The 15,228-nt window shown below is 51.3% G+C and overlaps 2 protein-coding genes across 4 annotated transcripts in view; both read right to left on the bottom strand.

Annotated features, from left to right (window-relative positions):
• Positions 1-3,598, bottom strand: part of LOC118551409 (protein phosphatase 1 regulatory subunit 12B) — a 105,136-nt gene extending 101,538 nt beyond the window's left edge. The window contains exon 1 of the mRNA XM_078078271.1: positions 3,256-3,598. The gene's annotated coding sequence lies outside the window, so the exon portion shown is untranslated. The remainder of the gene's footprint in view (positions 1-3,255) is intronic.
• A 1,692-nt stretch (positions 3,599-5,290) lies between these two features.
• LGR6 (leucine rich repeat containing G protein-coupled receptor 6) overlaps positions 5,291-15,228 on the bottom strand; it is a 120,943-nt gene continuing 111,005 nt past the window's right edge. For all 3 annotated transcript variants that reach the window (XM_078078268.1, XM_078078270.1, XM_078078269.1), the window contains 2 exons: positions 11,803-11,883; positions 5,291-9,515 (listed from right to left, as the gene is read on the bottom strand). In XM_078078268.1, coding sequence (XP_077934394.1) covers positions 8,260-9,515; positions 11,803-11,883 — 1,337 coding nt within the window. In that variant the 3' untranslated portion in view covers positions 5,291-8,259. The remainder of the gene's footprint in view (positions 9,516-11,802; positions 11,884-15,228) is intronic.

The following is a 15,228-nucleotide window of genomic DNA, read 5'->3' as shown; positions in this document are numbered from 1 at the left end:
GCTTCCTTTTGCAATTAGGGAAAAAAAAAAAAAAAAACAGTCTCCTTCCCTGGGCCAGAAGACCCTGATCTAGCTCCTGCTTGCTTTATCTATCCATCCTTATGGCATACCCTCTACCCCTATACACCACACTCCAGCCACACAAGCCACTTCCAATCTCTTGAACACATCTAGCTTATTCCTTGTTCAGGGATTTCTACGTTGTCCATGATGGTCTCAGCTCAAATATAGCTGTCCCAGAAAGTCCTTGTCTATCCCATCTAAAGGAGCACCTTGAGTCCCAGGCACTCTAGCCTATAGCCCATTACCCTGATTGACTTTATTCATAGCATTTGTACCTATCGGAAAATGTGTCCATTGTATACACATGGTTCGATTCCAAGTGCTGGGGATATAGTGGCAACAAGAAACTTTTCTCTCTAATTGCAAGAAAAACAGAGCCAAAAGTGATTAGAAGTCATCTATCCATCTCTCTGATTTAGCAAGTACAGAGGACCTGGGCTAGAGAACAGAAATGAGAGAAAATGAGAAAAGCCCAGGCCTGTATCCCCAGCCCAAGGAACGATGGGAAAGGGTTAAATGCATGGACACTGGGGTCAAGGAGGCCCCAGCCTAGACCTGGCAGTGCTGCTTACCAACTGTGTGCCCTTAGTATGCTATGCAATCTTTCTGTGCTTTGGGTTTCTCCCATAGAACAGGGATAATGACAGTACCTAACTCATGAGGTTGTTGTAAGGATTGACTAAGATAATGCACATAAAGCGCCTAGTACAGGGCCTAGCACAGGGCTGACATACTGAGTGCTTAGGTGGGGACTGGGGATGGAGACATAGTGGCCCAACCACAGTTGGGCCCCAAAGAGATGTTCTGCCCCTTGCCTATTCGCCAGTCTGCTCTGCTCCTAGGACAAGCAAGCTGAGCAAAGTTTCCCAGCTACAAATCCCTAATTAAAGAGGAGAGATGACATCCGTGACTGATCATATAAACAATGCAGATTCCAAGCTCCCCTCTCCTGCTGCCCCCACTCCCTCTCCCCATCTCTCCCCAAAAGCTATCTAAATAAGAACAGATTTTACCACCCACCTTGTGGGCAGTCTCTAAGGCTGGGGACTAGCTATTTATCCTTCGGCTGCTGTGGGAATTCAACACACACAAATAAAGCTCCTTTTCCAGCCAAGTGTGTATTTTTCCATCAGCATGTGGCCCCCCTGCCCAGGTTGTCTTGTTTAGGTTGGGGCGGCCTGAGGGAGGGAAGAACAGGGTGGGGGGTAGGGGTCTGTGGTTTCAGAACCTGCTCCCCAGGATGGGTGGCTGCAGGGCAGCTTGGAGTCCTACACAGGGCTGCCAGTGAAGCCTGGGGTGATGGACGCAGATGTGCTCTGCCCAGAAATAACATGTTCCCCTTTCTCCTTGCTTCTTGGCAAGTTGCCCCTGGCTCCTACCATGGCTCCCAGGGAGCACCCATCCTTTTCTCCAACTCCCAGTTTCCATCGAGGATGACAGGTTATCCAGTGTCTCTCCCACCCCACCCCACCTCCCATCCCCGCTCCAGGATTTCTCCCCTTCATGTGCTTTCCTCGCTTGCCTTTCCCCCTGATCCCACAATCCCACCAGACTATGTCCCCTTCCTTCCGTGGTCTGTATCCTTTAACCAGGACCTTGCAACTCTGCTTCAAAAAAAGGCCTGCTGAGGGATCTTTCTCCCAAACCTCCCAGCAGAGGCAACTTCCTTTTGGAAGTTGTGATTCTCAAACTACCTGTGGGATCCAAGGCTAGAGCCTGCTGGTGGTGTCAGGCTCACTCAGTGATGAAATGAGGTTGGTCTCACCTGCCCTTTCCATTCTCCCCTCTCCTCCAGCACTCTCTTGCCCTGCGTTACCCCCTGGGGCCTCCCATGCGCCTCCCATTATCCCCACCTGACAGCCTATCCTGACAATCCTCCTTCCTTCCTTATTCCCATTCTACAACTGCCCTCTCCACCCTAACAGTTGGTAGTAAGTCAGTGGGTTTACTCCTGGGCCGTGGGGAGGGGGTGATCAGAGACGGGAGTCTCCAAGAAACCTATTTGCAAGTGACAGACTCTAACAATCTCACATGAGCAAACAAAAGTCCTTGTTTCACAAACTGAGGAGTCCAAATGTACTGTCAGGCAAGTCTTTAGAAGAACTTGAGATATGAGCCCATCTTGGACCAATCACGGTGGCCAGGGAATAGGATAAACTGAGAAGACTGGCTCACATTCCAGCTCCGGAACCTAGAGTGGAGTCAAGCCTACCTGAACCACATGCCTTAGGGAGCCTGGGGATCGTTGCCTTTAGAAAAGCCAAACGGAAGTTCCTGGAAGAACGGAAGCGGTTACTGGGCAGGCTGAAGCAGCAGATGCCCCAGGCAAAGGGCCTAACCTGAAGGAATAAGGAACTGTGATGGTGGAATTTCAACCACTGTGCTAGCCACGGGAGGAGCTGTTACCGAGAAGGGGGTCAGGGAACTTGCTGGCCCTTCAAATCTCACCACAGAAATAGCTGCCCACTCTGCTCTCTTATAAAGAGAAAGGACATGCCCGAAGGGCACGACATAGAGCTACTGAATGGAGGGCCAGTTCTCAGAAACAGAAATGTAGTTCAGACAAGAAGCTATCTGTTGTTCTGTGTTATTTGCATCTTCTGGCCAGATGTCCCCGTTAGGCTGGGAAACAGAATTTTTATGCATTGCTTAAATATATGTTGATTTCTAAAATTTTCCCCCCAGCCAGCAGAAATTAATTGAGCACCTTTTTCTGCAAGGCCCCGTGGAAAGGACTGAAGCCACAACAGCGGATAACACCAACACAGTCCCTGCTCTTGTGGAACCTTTCTGCCATGCCCACTGCGGGTTCTGAGAGAAGAGCCCACAGCCTTGCTCCAGGGGCAGCTCTGAGCAACCATACTTCGTCCGATGGGATCCCACACAAACATACCCATTCATACCTACAGTTCAGGTGCCTGGCCTGAGTGCTCAGTCCATGAGTTGACCACTGACCTCTGATTTGACCCAGTGTAGGAAAAGAAGTTTGGCTAGTCAGGTTCTCCCTCCATCTCCAGGAAGTACCAAAAGAAAACAAGGCAATTAGCCAGGAATGGAAGCCGAAAGCAAGGATGCGTAGAGAGGGCTTGAGGAAGAACAGGGGTCATCGTGAGGCCCACGTAGGCAGAAGTTATGAATAAACATAGCCTATGAGTCCAAAGGAGCAATGAGGTAAAGAAAAGATACTATTACCTCAAACTCTTGCTGTCGTTGTTTTAAATGTCAGCCCCTCCGCATCTGCGGCTCACTCACACCAGTGGCACGATGCCGGGGCCAGATCCGGGCCTCACCGGGGTTCATCTCCCCACCTCCGGCGCCCCGGCGAGCCTGCCTTCTCCTTCTGCCAGACCCGCTGCCCCCCGGGCGCACCCGGCCTGCTGCTTCGCGGCTGCTGGCGCCCACTTGCCGGCGCGCAGGGATCCCGGGGGAGGCCAGACCCGCATCCGGCATCGGGGCCCCGGGGGCCGGCGGGCGTGCAGAGGCGCCTCCCGGGCGGAGCGGCTGCCGGGCTCCCGCGGCTCCCGCGGCCGCGCAGCCCGAGCGGCGACGACACGCGCGTCCCGCCGTCCCCGCGCGCCCGGGAGTCGCGGTGCGCCCGGCCAGCACGCAGCGGCGCCCACACGTGCGCGCGGCTCCACGGCTTCGGGAACAAGATCTAGAACTCTCTTTGACCCAGCAATTCCGTGTCTGGGACTGCGTCTTACAGATATACTTACACGTGTCCTAAATGACATACATCCGATGCTACTTGCTGCAGTGTTTGTAGAAGAAAAGATTAAGCAAACCACATTTCCATGAACAGGGGCGGGGAATAAAATTTAGGATACATCTGTATAAAGAGAGATAAGATACGGTAAAAAAAAAATGAGAAAGCATTCTATACTGGTAAGGAAAGATCTTTGAGCTCTGTTAATAGATGAAAAATTCTGCACAAGCAGAATTGTGGTATGCTACCTTGGGCAGAAAGGAGAAGGAAGAATATATATGCGTTTTGTTTGTACATGCATGAAGAAACTCCGGAAGGATAGATAAGAAACTGATCTTAGTGGTGACCAGTGAGGGTTTGGGAAATGGGCAAATGGAGACTGTTAAACAGATATATTTTATTCAAACCATGCGAATGTATTACTTATTCAAAAATTAAATTTATAAAAAGCCTTCTAGGTGAAAAGGGGCTGAGGAGGAGCAGTGGACTGTGGTGAGAAGGGGACAGATATCAGAGCAGGCCTACAGAGGGCAGCTTTGCTTCCTACTGGGGGGCTCCAGGCTGACTGACCCCAAACTCCCACTGGCTGGATCTCAGAACTGCCTCGCATCCAGAATGGCCCTCCCATTTCAGCCACACTGGGCCCAGTCCCATTGCTCTTTCTGGTCTTAGATTTACTGAGATCCTGCCTCCCTTCTTGCTCTACACAGACCCTCTTAGGGAACATCCACTTACTTGAGTTAGCCCGTGTCTCCGTCTCTCAGTCCAGTCCAGCAGGAACCGCTGAATGGCCTTTCGGCAGTTGGGCCACAAGGATGGATGGGTTTGGAATTCCATCTTCAGTAAGAGTGGAAGAAAGAAATACTCTTGGAGGCATTGTTTGGCCTCTCAGAAGGAGGTCAGGCACTATGCCAGTAAGGCCCTGACTGGGGCTTGCATCTCCTTCCTATGATTGCAGGGTTTTACTGAACCCAATCTCTTTCCCTTACCTCTAGAAAGGAACTGCCTGCTTGTCCTGGCAACATCATCCCACTCTGGGTCAAGGCTTCAGGAAGAAGATTTCCAAGGCAGAGTGGGTGAGGAAGGTCGCCCAAGTAGAGGAAAGGAAGCTGATTCTTTGGGATTTACAGAATCAGGAAACCCCAGGAATAGGCTTCGGGTCTGAGAAGATGCTCAGGAGCATCTAACAGGAAGTCCACCATGTTGCCTGCTTTCTCTAGATCATTCTCCACCTAACCCAGTGCCCAGCACACAAAGGGCACTTAAACACGGGTGAGCCAAATTGATTCTGATCCAAATTTCAAACCTGAGCCTCTTTGGCTGTGCCCCGGCTGCCCCAGAACTCAGGGGACAGGGTGATCACTCCTCAAGGCAGCCCCACCTCTGGCTGCACCTCACAGAGCTACCGGTGGCAGCAGAAAAGAGTTGAGGGACACACGTGATACTTCACTGGTGCTTTATTATACAGAAGAATCCAAATATTTACATCTTGACAATTCTTACACTTCACACAGCTGGAGAGGGCATGGGCCTGCAACCCAGAAGTGATATAGGGGATACCGGGTGGGTGGGAGAACTTGCTACACCAGAGCAGAGGTAGTTAGAGAAGACGGTGCCAGAAAGGATCAGGATTCTAGCTACTTCCCATCATCCTCACTTATTCAGGCCCTACCAGTTGTTGGCAACTCTTCCTCCTGGAGGTTGACGAGCAAGAGGTGGGGAGAGGAAGGTGAAGAGAAGGCCCAACTAGAGGCTCTGTTAATCCATAGTCTTCAAATCTCAGCACTGAATTAAGGACTCTTCCTCTTGATGTGTATAGAGGTGCTTTAAAAACCATGGTTGACTATAGAAAGTTCTCTTCCACAAGTTGCTCTGCGAGGAGTCTGTGGTTGGCACTGTTTGCCAAGGCACAACACACAGATGCCAGGGCCGCACATCCCAGGTCGGCAGTTCCCAACATTTCTTCCACCGCAGCCCTTTGGATGGATTCATCCCCGTGGACGCCATTTTGGAAGATTTCACATGCATTGAGTTATTTGGTTTTTGATTTTGTTTCATCAAAGACATATAAAACCTTCAAAGTCTTCTACTGATTATAATGGAGATAACCAAAAGAGTAACATACTGACTTGCTAAAAAGTCCATCAGAAACAAAGAAACTACTTCACCACCTTATTTTGGGTAAATGTACATCATCAACTAGGCTTTTTGAATAATGAAAATAGTTCATGGCGAACACCTCTACTCCCTTCCCCCACACCTCTCCTCTGTCCAGAAGGGCCAGACTTGGCAAATGCCCAGAGCTTTAGGAGTATATGATACGATGACAGTAGTGCCACCCTAGAGCTTGCAGCCAAAAAACCCTGGCACCCTTTTCACAGAAGAGGCCACCTGTAGGGGACGGTTCCCATGACTCCTAAACCTCCAACACATGGCCACTTCACTCCACATTCCGCTCAACACTGGCTCCCTGGCTCCAAGGGCGGAAGTGATCACATGGGGTGGGGGTAGCTATGAGGAGGGGCCTGGGTGACTTCCTAGAAGTCAAGGCTCCCACAAATCACACCAACTTTGTCATCCCTGGGGCACCTCAGAGAACTTTCCACGTAACAGTCACCAACTCCCACTACCCAAAGTAGAGCAAACTCCTTCCATGAAAGGCTCTTGATCAGGGAAACAGGGAGACCAGCGGTTCTCAACCAACCGATAAATGAATTCCCCACCATCTAGTGAGTGCCTACTCTGAGGTTAACCCTGTGCTAGGACCCTAAGTTCCTTGTGATTACAAGGTCAGCACATTTAGCTTCAGAGCCTATAAGAGTCCAGGCAACTTAGCTGGTCAAATGAGATTTAGAAATGTGCCAAGTTCCACTCATGGTCTCTGCCTCATCCCTTGACCTCAGCCTAGGCAGCCTTGGGGACTTGCATCAGAATTTCCACTGGGCGCTGGGGGCAGTGGGGAGATAGAAGCTAAACTGCAGGCTAGGAAGGACCTTCTCAGAGTTGTCTTAATAGTAGAGCCCCTTTTCTGAGCCTTGGATTCCCTTTTTATGTCTTCAAGAATGTTCTAGCTCTCACCTCCTCATCCTGAGATCGAATGTGTGTGTGTGTTTGGGGTGGGGAGCGCTAGAACACTCGGAGACACTTGGTAAACCCTAAGGTAGGAAGGTTATGACAGGAGAGGCAGAAGTGTCATGCTTCTTTGGGGCACCCAGGGATCCCAGATTCCTATAATGCTCCCTACAAAACAATACATACAATGCAAATATCCCTCCAGTTTGCTGGCCAGGGGCTCCCTGTCCCAGAGAACGCAGGACGTGGGATGCAAAGAAAGAGCTAGGCTTGCGGCAGGAGTTGCCAAAAGGCATATGGTGGAGAACCACGAGAGGGCAACTGAGAGCCAGAAGGAAGCCAGGCAGTCATCGACTTCCCTCTGTACCCTGCCAGGATCCGGGGGAGCTCTCTCTTATTGAGGGCAGAAGTTTCATTGGTGGTTGGGCTTGGGGAAGAGGTGGGACCCCATGTGGGATCCCTTTACCCCTGCCCCAATGCGGGGGGCTGAGGCTGGAACCACAAAGGCAGCCTCTTCCCCATCCTTCCCAGGGCAGAGCAAGAGGGACGGGAAAGTAGAGTGTGGACAGTCTTCTCTGGTTGATGGGACCATGAACTTCACCCCAGGTGAAACTCCTACGATCAGGGTTTTCTAGGATCGGTGGCACCTTGTGATGTCACTGGGTAGCACTAGGTGGTATAGAGGTGAGGGCCCTGGGAGAGAGCAGTGTTACATTCTGTGAGACATTAATAGATAGCCCATGAAAACCAACCAACCAAACAAAAACCTGTTGTCAAAGAATTTGGGGAAGTGGGTTAAACAAAGGTCAACAGACTTTATCCCTGTGGGAATTCTTGCAGCCGTTACTATACTAATATGCACTGTGAATCTCTAAGAAAGGGACAGAATGTGTAGTTATCTTCTAAAACTGATTTTAACAGAGAGTCTTTTTGCATGGCGTATCTCAAGATTAACAGGACACAGAACACATTTCGTGTCCAATCCGCGAGTCAAAGGGCAGATGCCCAAATGCCTTTGGCAGTCCCCTTATAGGTCTTTCCCTGTGAGGTCCCCCTGCCCATTGTACCCTGATCCTTGACCTGCTCGGCTCCCTACCTCAGTCACTGTTTTGTGCTTCCCTCAGCCCTCATTTCCCTTAGGCAGACAAACGTCCAGATCTCTGGTCCACAGCTTCAGATGTGACAGGGAAGAGGCCCAGAGGAAGGCCAAGGGGAACCCAGGCTAAGAAGCACACGTTGATGATGGCCATAGGAGGGAGGAGACCAATGGAGCCCAGGGCCCAGGGACTGGGCCATCCTACTGTGGATCATACTGTTGAGTTGTGGTTGAATTTATTTTACAAGCAGCCATCATTCATGGAGTGGGAAGGGAGGGGAGGGAAGGGAAGAGATGGGAAGAAAAGAGTGAGGAGGGACATTTATAAGTGTGAGGCAAAGGCGGAGCCAGAGGGCTGGAAGGCCCTGCCCACTGACAGGCCCCCGCCTGCTGACACGGCTCCCTCTGCCCTGAGCAGCAGTTCTCCATCCATGGAGGGTGGTGGGTTCCCAAATTGGGTTCCCTCTGGCTCTACAAAATGGCTGCCCTCTAGCCTGGGGCCCCCTGGCTGCGGACAGGAAATGAGGGTCACTGAGGGGAAGCCATAGGTCTCCAGCCCAGGGGGCCGCCCAGCCTCGGAAGCTTCCAGAATGAGATCCACATCAGAGAAGGCCACCAGGGCCTGGGTGGAATCGCAGGAGCTCTTGTCCAGCTCGCTGGCAGCAGCATGGGCTAGGGGCCCTGGGGTCCCCGTGCAGGGCCAGAGCCGCCGCAGGTCATCCCGGAAGTGGGGGTTGAAGAGCAGGTAGAGCAGAGGGTTGAGGCAGGCAGGCAGGGGTAGAACCACAAGTAGCACAGACTTGACGGCCTCCGGGGTGACAGGGAAGAGGCCTAGCATGGAGGCGAAGCTGAGGAAGGCCACGGGGCAGTAGAGGAGCCCGTCGGCAAAGATGAGCCAGGCCACGTGCCTCACCATGGCGCAGTCCCACACGGCCTCGAAGTCGCCCCTCGGCAGGTCGCAGTAGAGTTTGATGTAGGCGCCGGCCACTACCAGGAAGCAGAAGGAGTTCATCATGACCAGGGCCACGGCGAAGCCCAGGGCAGCTGGCCGGCCCTCGGGAGGGGCATAGGGCAGGCAGAGCGGGGACGCCCCGTATTCTCCCACCGAGGCGAGCGGCAGGGCGGCGGCCAGCCCGGCCAGCAGCAGGCAGCCCAGGGCCCCGGCTCGCACGCTGCTCAGGGAGGGGGCCTTCCCGTAGGCCCGGACGCAGGAGACGGAGATGCTGCACTGCACGGCGGCCAGGGTGAGCAGCAGCACGGAGGCCTCGGACCCCAGGACAGCCAGGAAGCCTGTGGCCTGGCAGCCCAGCCCCATCTCCCAGCGGGCTCCATACTGGGAGAACTGGCCAAAGGTCAGGGCGTCGACAGAGGCTAGGAGGCCACAGGAAATGCCTGTCAAGGCGTTGGCGCCCGCAATTGCCCCTACGACAAACTTGACTGGGGGCAGGGGGCCGGGCCCGCCAGCAAAGACGCTCAGCAGCACCAGCCCGTTACAGAGCACGGAGAGCAGCACGACGGCCCACACAGCCAGGCGGATGCCCCAGCTCTCGAAGAGGTGCTCGCAGGGCTTGAAGGGGCCTGTGGGAGAGAGGATCAGACATTACCCCTGGGTCAGAGGCTGCTGGGTCGAGGGTCCTGGGGATGAGGCCAGAGAGGCTGACACAGCCTCTGTCCTCAGAGAACTCCCAGGGTGACAGAGGCTGACCTGGTCTCTGAGAACTGTCAGGTGGGGTTAGGGCGGGGGGAAGTGGGGACACACACAGCTCTTCTTCCAAGGAGCTGCAAATGGAGTGAACACTCACCCAATACGTGTAGAAATATAAACACATAATAAACCAACTTGTACACAAAGTACAGATTCATACAGCGCAAACCCAGGCATTGAGGAAACGTTCAGCCAAGCAGTCTTTCCAAAGCAGCAGGATTTAGGGGACAGGAAGGGGCGAGGTGGCATAAAGGAGCGGAGGGGGCATCCAAACTGGGATGCGGCCAGGCCGGAGACACAGAGGTGTGAGGGGCTGCCCGGAGAGGGGACCAGTCTGCGTCCCAGGGCTCTGCTTCTCCCGGTCAGTGCCCAGGGATCCACTAAGGACCCGGCCATGCATGAGCGCTGGCCAGATGTTGTACCTGGCTGGCTCTCCCTTGCTCTGTGACGGGGAGACAGACCACAGTCAGTACTCACAGAATCAATCAGTATTTGGGAAGAAAAGCATAATAAGTAAATGAAAATATGGATGACTCTGGGTTTTTCCAACCTGGTTTTGCACAAATGGCTGAGATCGTGGTGTTTTCCATCTCTCCCCTCAGGTTCTGTCCTTAAATCACCCTGTAACTTTGGACATGTTATGTCTTCATTTCTTTTGGCTTCAGACTCCTGTTCTGCAATGTATTTCTAGTAGCTTGGGAATCTGAGAGGCTTTTGTGGGAACTATTTTTTAAACATTTTTTTTTCTGACTACCATATAATAGATGGTCATTGTAGAAAGTTTGGAAAATATAACACGGAAAAATTAAAACTGCTTATCATCCCACCTCTCCGAATGATGGTATGTTTCCTTCCATTTTTTTTAAAAAAATACATACATACATATACGTTTTTAAACTAAATTGGGATTTTCCATATATAGTTTTTAATTCCCTTTTTTAAGTAAAAATTTTACTATGCACACTTGCCCAAATCTTTATCTTCCTCCAAAACATGTTTTCCGTGGCTGTGTAGTAAATATTTGCCCATATGGAGAATTTATTTGACCATCTGCACGCACGATCTATTTTTAAAGCAAGTTCAAGCTGGACTTTGCCTTTTGGAGCCTCCTCTTTAACCTCATCACTGCTGATTATTCGTTTTCAGAGGTGAAATTTCTGTGGCAGCGTGAAGCATGGGGGTTTCCAAGCCAGGAAGAAACCACCACCTGTTTCCTCCAGACTGCGATGGTGTTCTTGCTCTGGGCTGGCACTAGAGGGCGCGCTCCACCCACTGAGCACTGCGGGCAGGGGCTGGCAGTCGGCAAGCACTATTTTGGCTCAGAGAGAGCAGTGAAAGAAGGCCAAGGGGTGCGAACCAAAGAGAGCTGTCAAACTGGAAAATGGAGGGGAGACGAAATAGAGAAGCACACTGTTCACTGCTTTCTGTTCATTCCGACCAGATCCCGTCCCGGCTTAAGCAATGTGCTACAGCCTTCTGGGGGTGACCTGCTAGCACTTCGTACACAGGGGCAGGGGCTTCCTCGCTCTGAACAGCTTAGGGTGCAGTGCATCTAAGGGAAAGAGAATTCTCCTTCTTTCTTCACAGCAGGATTCAGGTGAGACTCTACAGGACACTTCCTCAGATGTAAGGCTTGGATAGGCCTATAGGGAGTCATCCAGGGGTACTGTGAAGTTTTTCCACCCTGGAGAGTTTAAAGAAAGAGAGCAGAGAGGGATGGAGAAGGTGACCTTGCGGAGGCCCATGTGGCTCTAGGGTTCTGCGAGTCTTAGACTGAGAGAGTGCTCAGAAGCAGTGCCACACTCCACCCTGATCAGTGGGGTCAAGACATTCTTTCCTGCTTCTCTCTTCCATGAGAGACACTTTCTCCTGGATGTTTAACTTCTCACTGGCTGATTTGTGAAGGTTGCTTTGACTCCTCTCTCCCCACTGTCACCCCTCCCCCACTGCTGTTCCAAACGGCCACTCAAGGGAAGAACTCCAGCTCCTTCCCTAGGAATCACCAGAGAGGCTCTCTTCCCTCCAGAATGTTGGCTCTTAGGCAAAGAAGGTGCCTGAAGTGGTTATAAACATGCCAGGCTGAACTGGCATCTCATCTAAATATTTGGGTACTCCTTCCCCAGTCCTGCCCCCACCCCCACGCCAAGGCACCCATCTCACCTGGAATGGGGCTACACTGGACACTGAGGTGTGGCTTTGTGTCCTCCATCTCCAGCTGGAGCTCGTCCAGATCCAGGTCATCTGAGAGGTGAGAAGAGAAAGTGGCTTGGGGCCCAGGTCTTAGTGACAGTCAAGTTCCACCTTTCTCCAAATGCCCACCTCTTTAAGCAGTCATCCCCAACTCAATCTGCTCAGCACAGGTCATCCCAGCAGCCGTGCACATCTGTTCTACTCTTGGGTGTAAACATTCAGTCAGTTCCTATTATCCACATGTGGATTATTTGCATTGTCTGTTCTTTACAGCAAACTTATATCTGAAACTCTCTCGTCTCATCCTATAACTCAGCATGCTGTGTCCCCTCCAGGCAGCCTAGTTACCGTGCATGCTGCTTAGAGTTAGGGTGGAGGCTGCCTTAATAATGGGAGCTGGTAATCAAATAGTTCTCCACACTGGCCAGTCCCCCACTGTAATTCCCTGGCCAGTTGTGAACACCATGTGCTAGGAAGAACATCTTCTTTTTATTTTTTTGTATTTTTAGAGAAAGAAAGAGCCCAAGCAGGGGTTGAGGGGCAGAGGGAGAGGGAGAGAGACAGAATCTTAAGCAGGCTCCATGCCCAGCACAGCGCATGAAGCGGGGCTCAATTCCACGACCCTGAGATCATACCTGAGCCGAAATCAAGAGTCTGACGCCTAATCAACTGAGCCACCCAGGTGCCCCAGGAAGGGCATCTTCTTAAGACAGAGTAGTGAGCTGCTTCAGAGGAGGTGAACCAGGGATAGTGGGCGAGTAGAAGCCATACACTTGAGAAATGGTCACAGCCACTGGGGGATTAACTTAGGCAAGGCAAGAGTAAGTGGGAAAGCCGAGGCCATCCTCAAGGAGCTGAGGCCCCCTATATCAGGGGCCCTTTTTTGCTTCAGGCATAAAGGAATTGTGCTCCTATATGCTGTGTTGTTGCAGAGGGTAGAATCAGGATGGGTCGTAGGAGGCAAATTAACAATTCAAATGGAGAAGATTTCATCAGCTCCCACACTTAGAGCTGACCAATAGAGAGGTGGGCCTGAGGTCCCCAGGCGCTGCATGCAATGCCTGCCATTCGCTGGGCTTCGGGCAAGTGCAGAGGACCTCGAGGATGACGAAGACATGGTCCTGCTCTCAGGGAGCTTATGGAGACGGAAGAGGATCAAGCACTCACGTCAGAATGCGCTGTGTCAACTAACAGATTTATGTAACAGTAAGGGCTAAGAGTCTCTGAGCCCCTACTCTGTGCCAGCCTCCGCCCAGCAAGTCATCTTCATGGTCTCATTAACCTTCCCGGTGGCTGCACGAGGCAGGTGTCCTTTGACACCATTTGACAGATGAGGACACTGAGGCTCATGGAAGTGAAGCGGCTCGCCCCAGGTCTCCCAGCCGGTGCGCTACAGGGCGGAAGTCCAACCCCAGTTTGTCTGACTACAGAGGCCAGGGATTTAACCTTTACGCCCTCCTGATCTGGGGGGGGGAGGGGCTGGAGGGGATGGGGGGGCAGCTTTACAGATGCACGAGCTGGGCATAATTTGTCCCCAGAGGTGCTGGAGCAGAAAGTCCCAGATGTGAGAAAGGGCACTTCTATGCTGAGTGAGAGGCTGGACTAGATTTTTACTGTCCACAATAGCCAAACTGTGGAAAGAGCCAAGATGTCCATCGACAGATGAATGGATAAAGAAGATGTGGTATATATATACAATGGAATATTATGCAGCCATCAAAAGGAATGAGATCTTGCCATTTGCAACGACGTGGATGGAACTGGAGGGTATTATGCTGAGCAAAATAAGTCAAACAGAGAAAGACATGTATCATATGACCTCACTGATATGAGGAATTCTTAATCTCAGGAAACAAACTGAGGGTTGCTAGAGTGGGGGGTGGGGTGGGAGGAATGGGGTGACTGGGTGATAGACACTGGGGAGGGTATGTGCTCTGGTAAGTGCTGTGAATTGTGCAAGACTGTTGAATCTGGGCGCCTGGGTGGCTCAGTTGGTTAAGCGACTGCCTTCGGCTCAGGTCATGATCCTGGAGTCCCTGGATCGAGTCCTGCATCGGGCTCCCTGCTCGGCAGGGAGTCTGCTTCTCCCTCTGACCCTCCCCCCTCTCATGTGCTCTCTCATTCTCTCTCTCAAATAAATAAATCTTTAAAAAAAAAAAAAGACTGTTGAATCTCAGATCTGTACCTCTGAAACAAATAATGCAATATATGTTAAGGAAAAAAAAAAAGAAGAAGATAGCTGGAGGGGAAGAATGAAGGGGGGGAATCAGAGGGGGAGACGAACCATGAGAGACGATGGACTCTGAGAAACAAACTGAGGGTTCTAGAGGGGAGGGGGGTGGGAGGATGGGTTAGCCTGGTGATGGGTATTAAAGAGGGCATGTTCTGCATGGAGCACTGGGTGTTATGCACAAACAATGAATCATGGAACACTACGTCTAAAACTAATGATGTAATGTATGGTGATTAACATAACAATAAAAATTTTAAAAATAGATCTTTACTGATCCTTCCCATTCTAAGTCTAGACCCTGCAGTTCCTTAGCCTGAGAAAATAGGATTAGAAAGATAAATCCATTGTTAAAGAAACTCTAACTTGTTTGAATCAAGTAGCATTTTTTTTCTCCTCTTAGTCATTATTGCAGTGTTTCTTAAACCAGAGCCTGTGAACCCCAGGGGTGTTAGGGATATCTTGGGGGTCCATAAATTCTATAAGAATTTTGAAATGATCATCTTAAAACATCTTATCATTTATAAAGACAAAACTCTTGTTTGCAGCAATAATTCATCATTGAAAGACTTGTTTTTTAAGAATAAGACTTCAGTCTCTCTAGTGAGACTGGGCAAGGTGTCTGAGGCCCTAAGTGGGACGAGAGACTTGTTTCTCTTCAGAAGGACGCCTGTACGTTACCCAGGCTTCAGAGACAGTGCCCCGTGGGCTCGTCCTCCACCGCACACGTAACGGAGAGGTGACTCGGTGTCATGCTTGTCACCATCTTTGACTCATGTGGTTTGTTTCCTTCCTCCCCACTTAAAGGGTAAACACCTTCAGTTGGGCATTTTCCCAGGAGGCAGGAAGGCTCTGTGGAGCTGCCCTTGGCCCAGACACCATCAGGGCGGGCAGGAGGCCGAGGTGTGCCCACAGAGTCCTGGCATTTCCTCTCCTCTCTACCTTCCATTCCCTGCCCACCTGGGCTCTCCAGAATGGAGCTCAGCAATTCTTTGAAATCAGAATGCATGAATGAAACACAAGGGGTGAAATCCACGGACTTCGTCCGAGGCTGGGAAAGTCACAGCCAAGGTGTTAAGTAACCACTCTTCAAACGAGGAGGAAATCAAATCTGGCTGCAGCCGAAGCTCCTGGCTTTCTTCCTCAAGGCTTATTAGCTCCCACTG

This window comes from Halichoerus grypus, chromosome 7 (genome assembly GCF_964656455.1).
Source record: "Halichoerus grypus chromosome 7, mHalGry1.hap1.1, whole genome shotgun sequence".
In the NCBI taxonomy this organism is placed as follows: Eukaryota; Metazoa; Chordata; class Mammalia; order Carnivora; family Phocidae; genus Halichoerus; species Halichoerus grypus.
The sequence above is the reverse complement of the archived record's forward strand: the minus strand, read 5'-3'. Positions and strand labels throughout refer to the sequence as shown.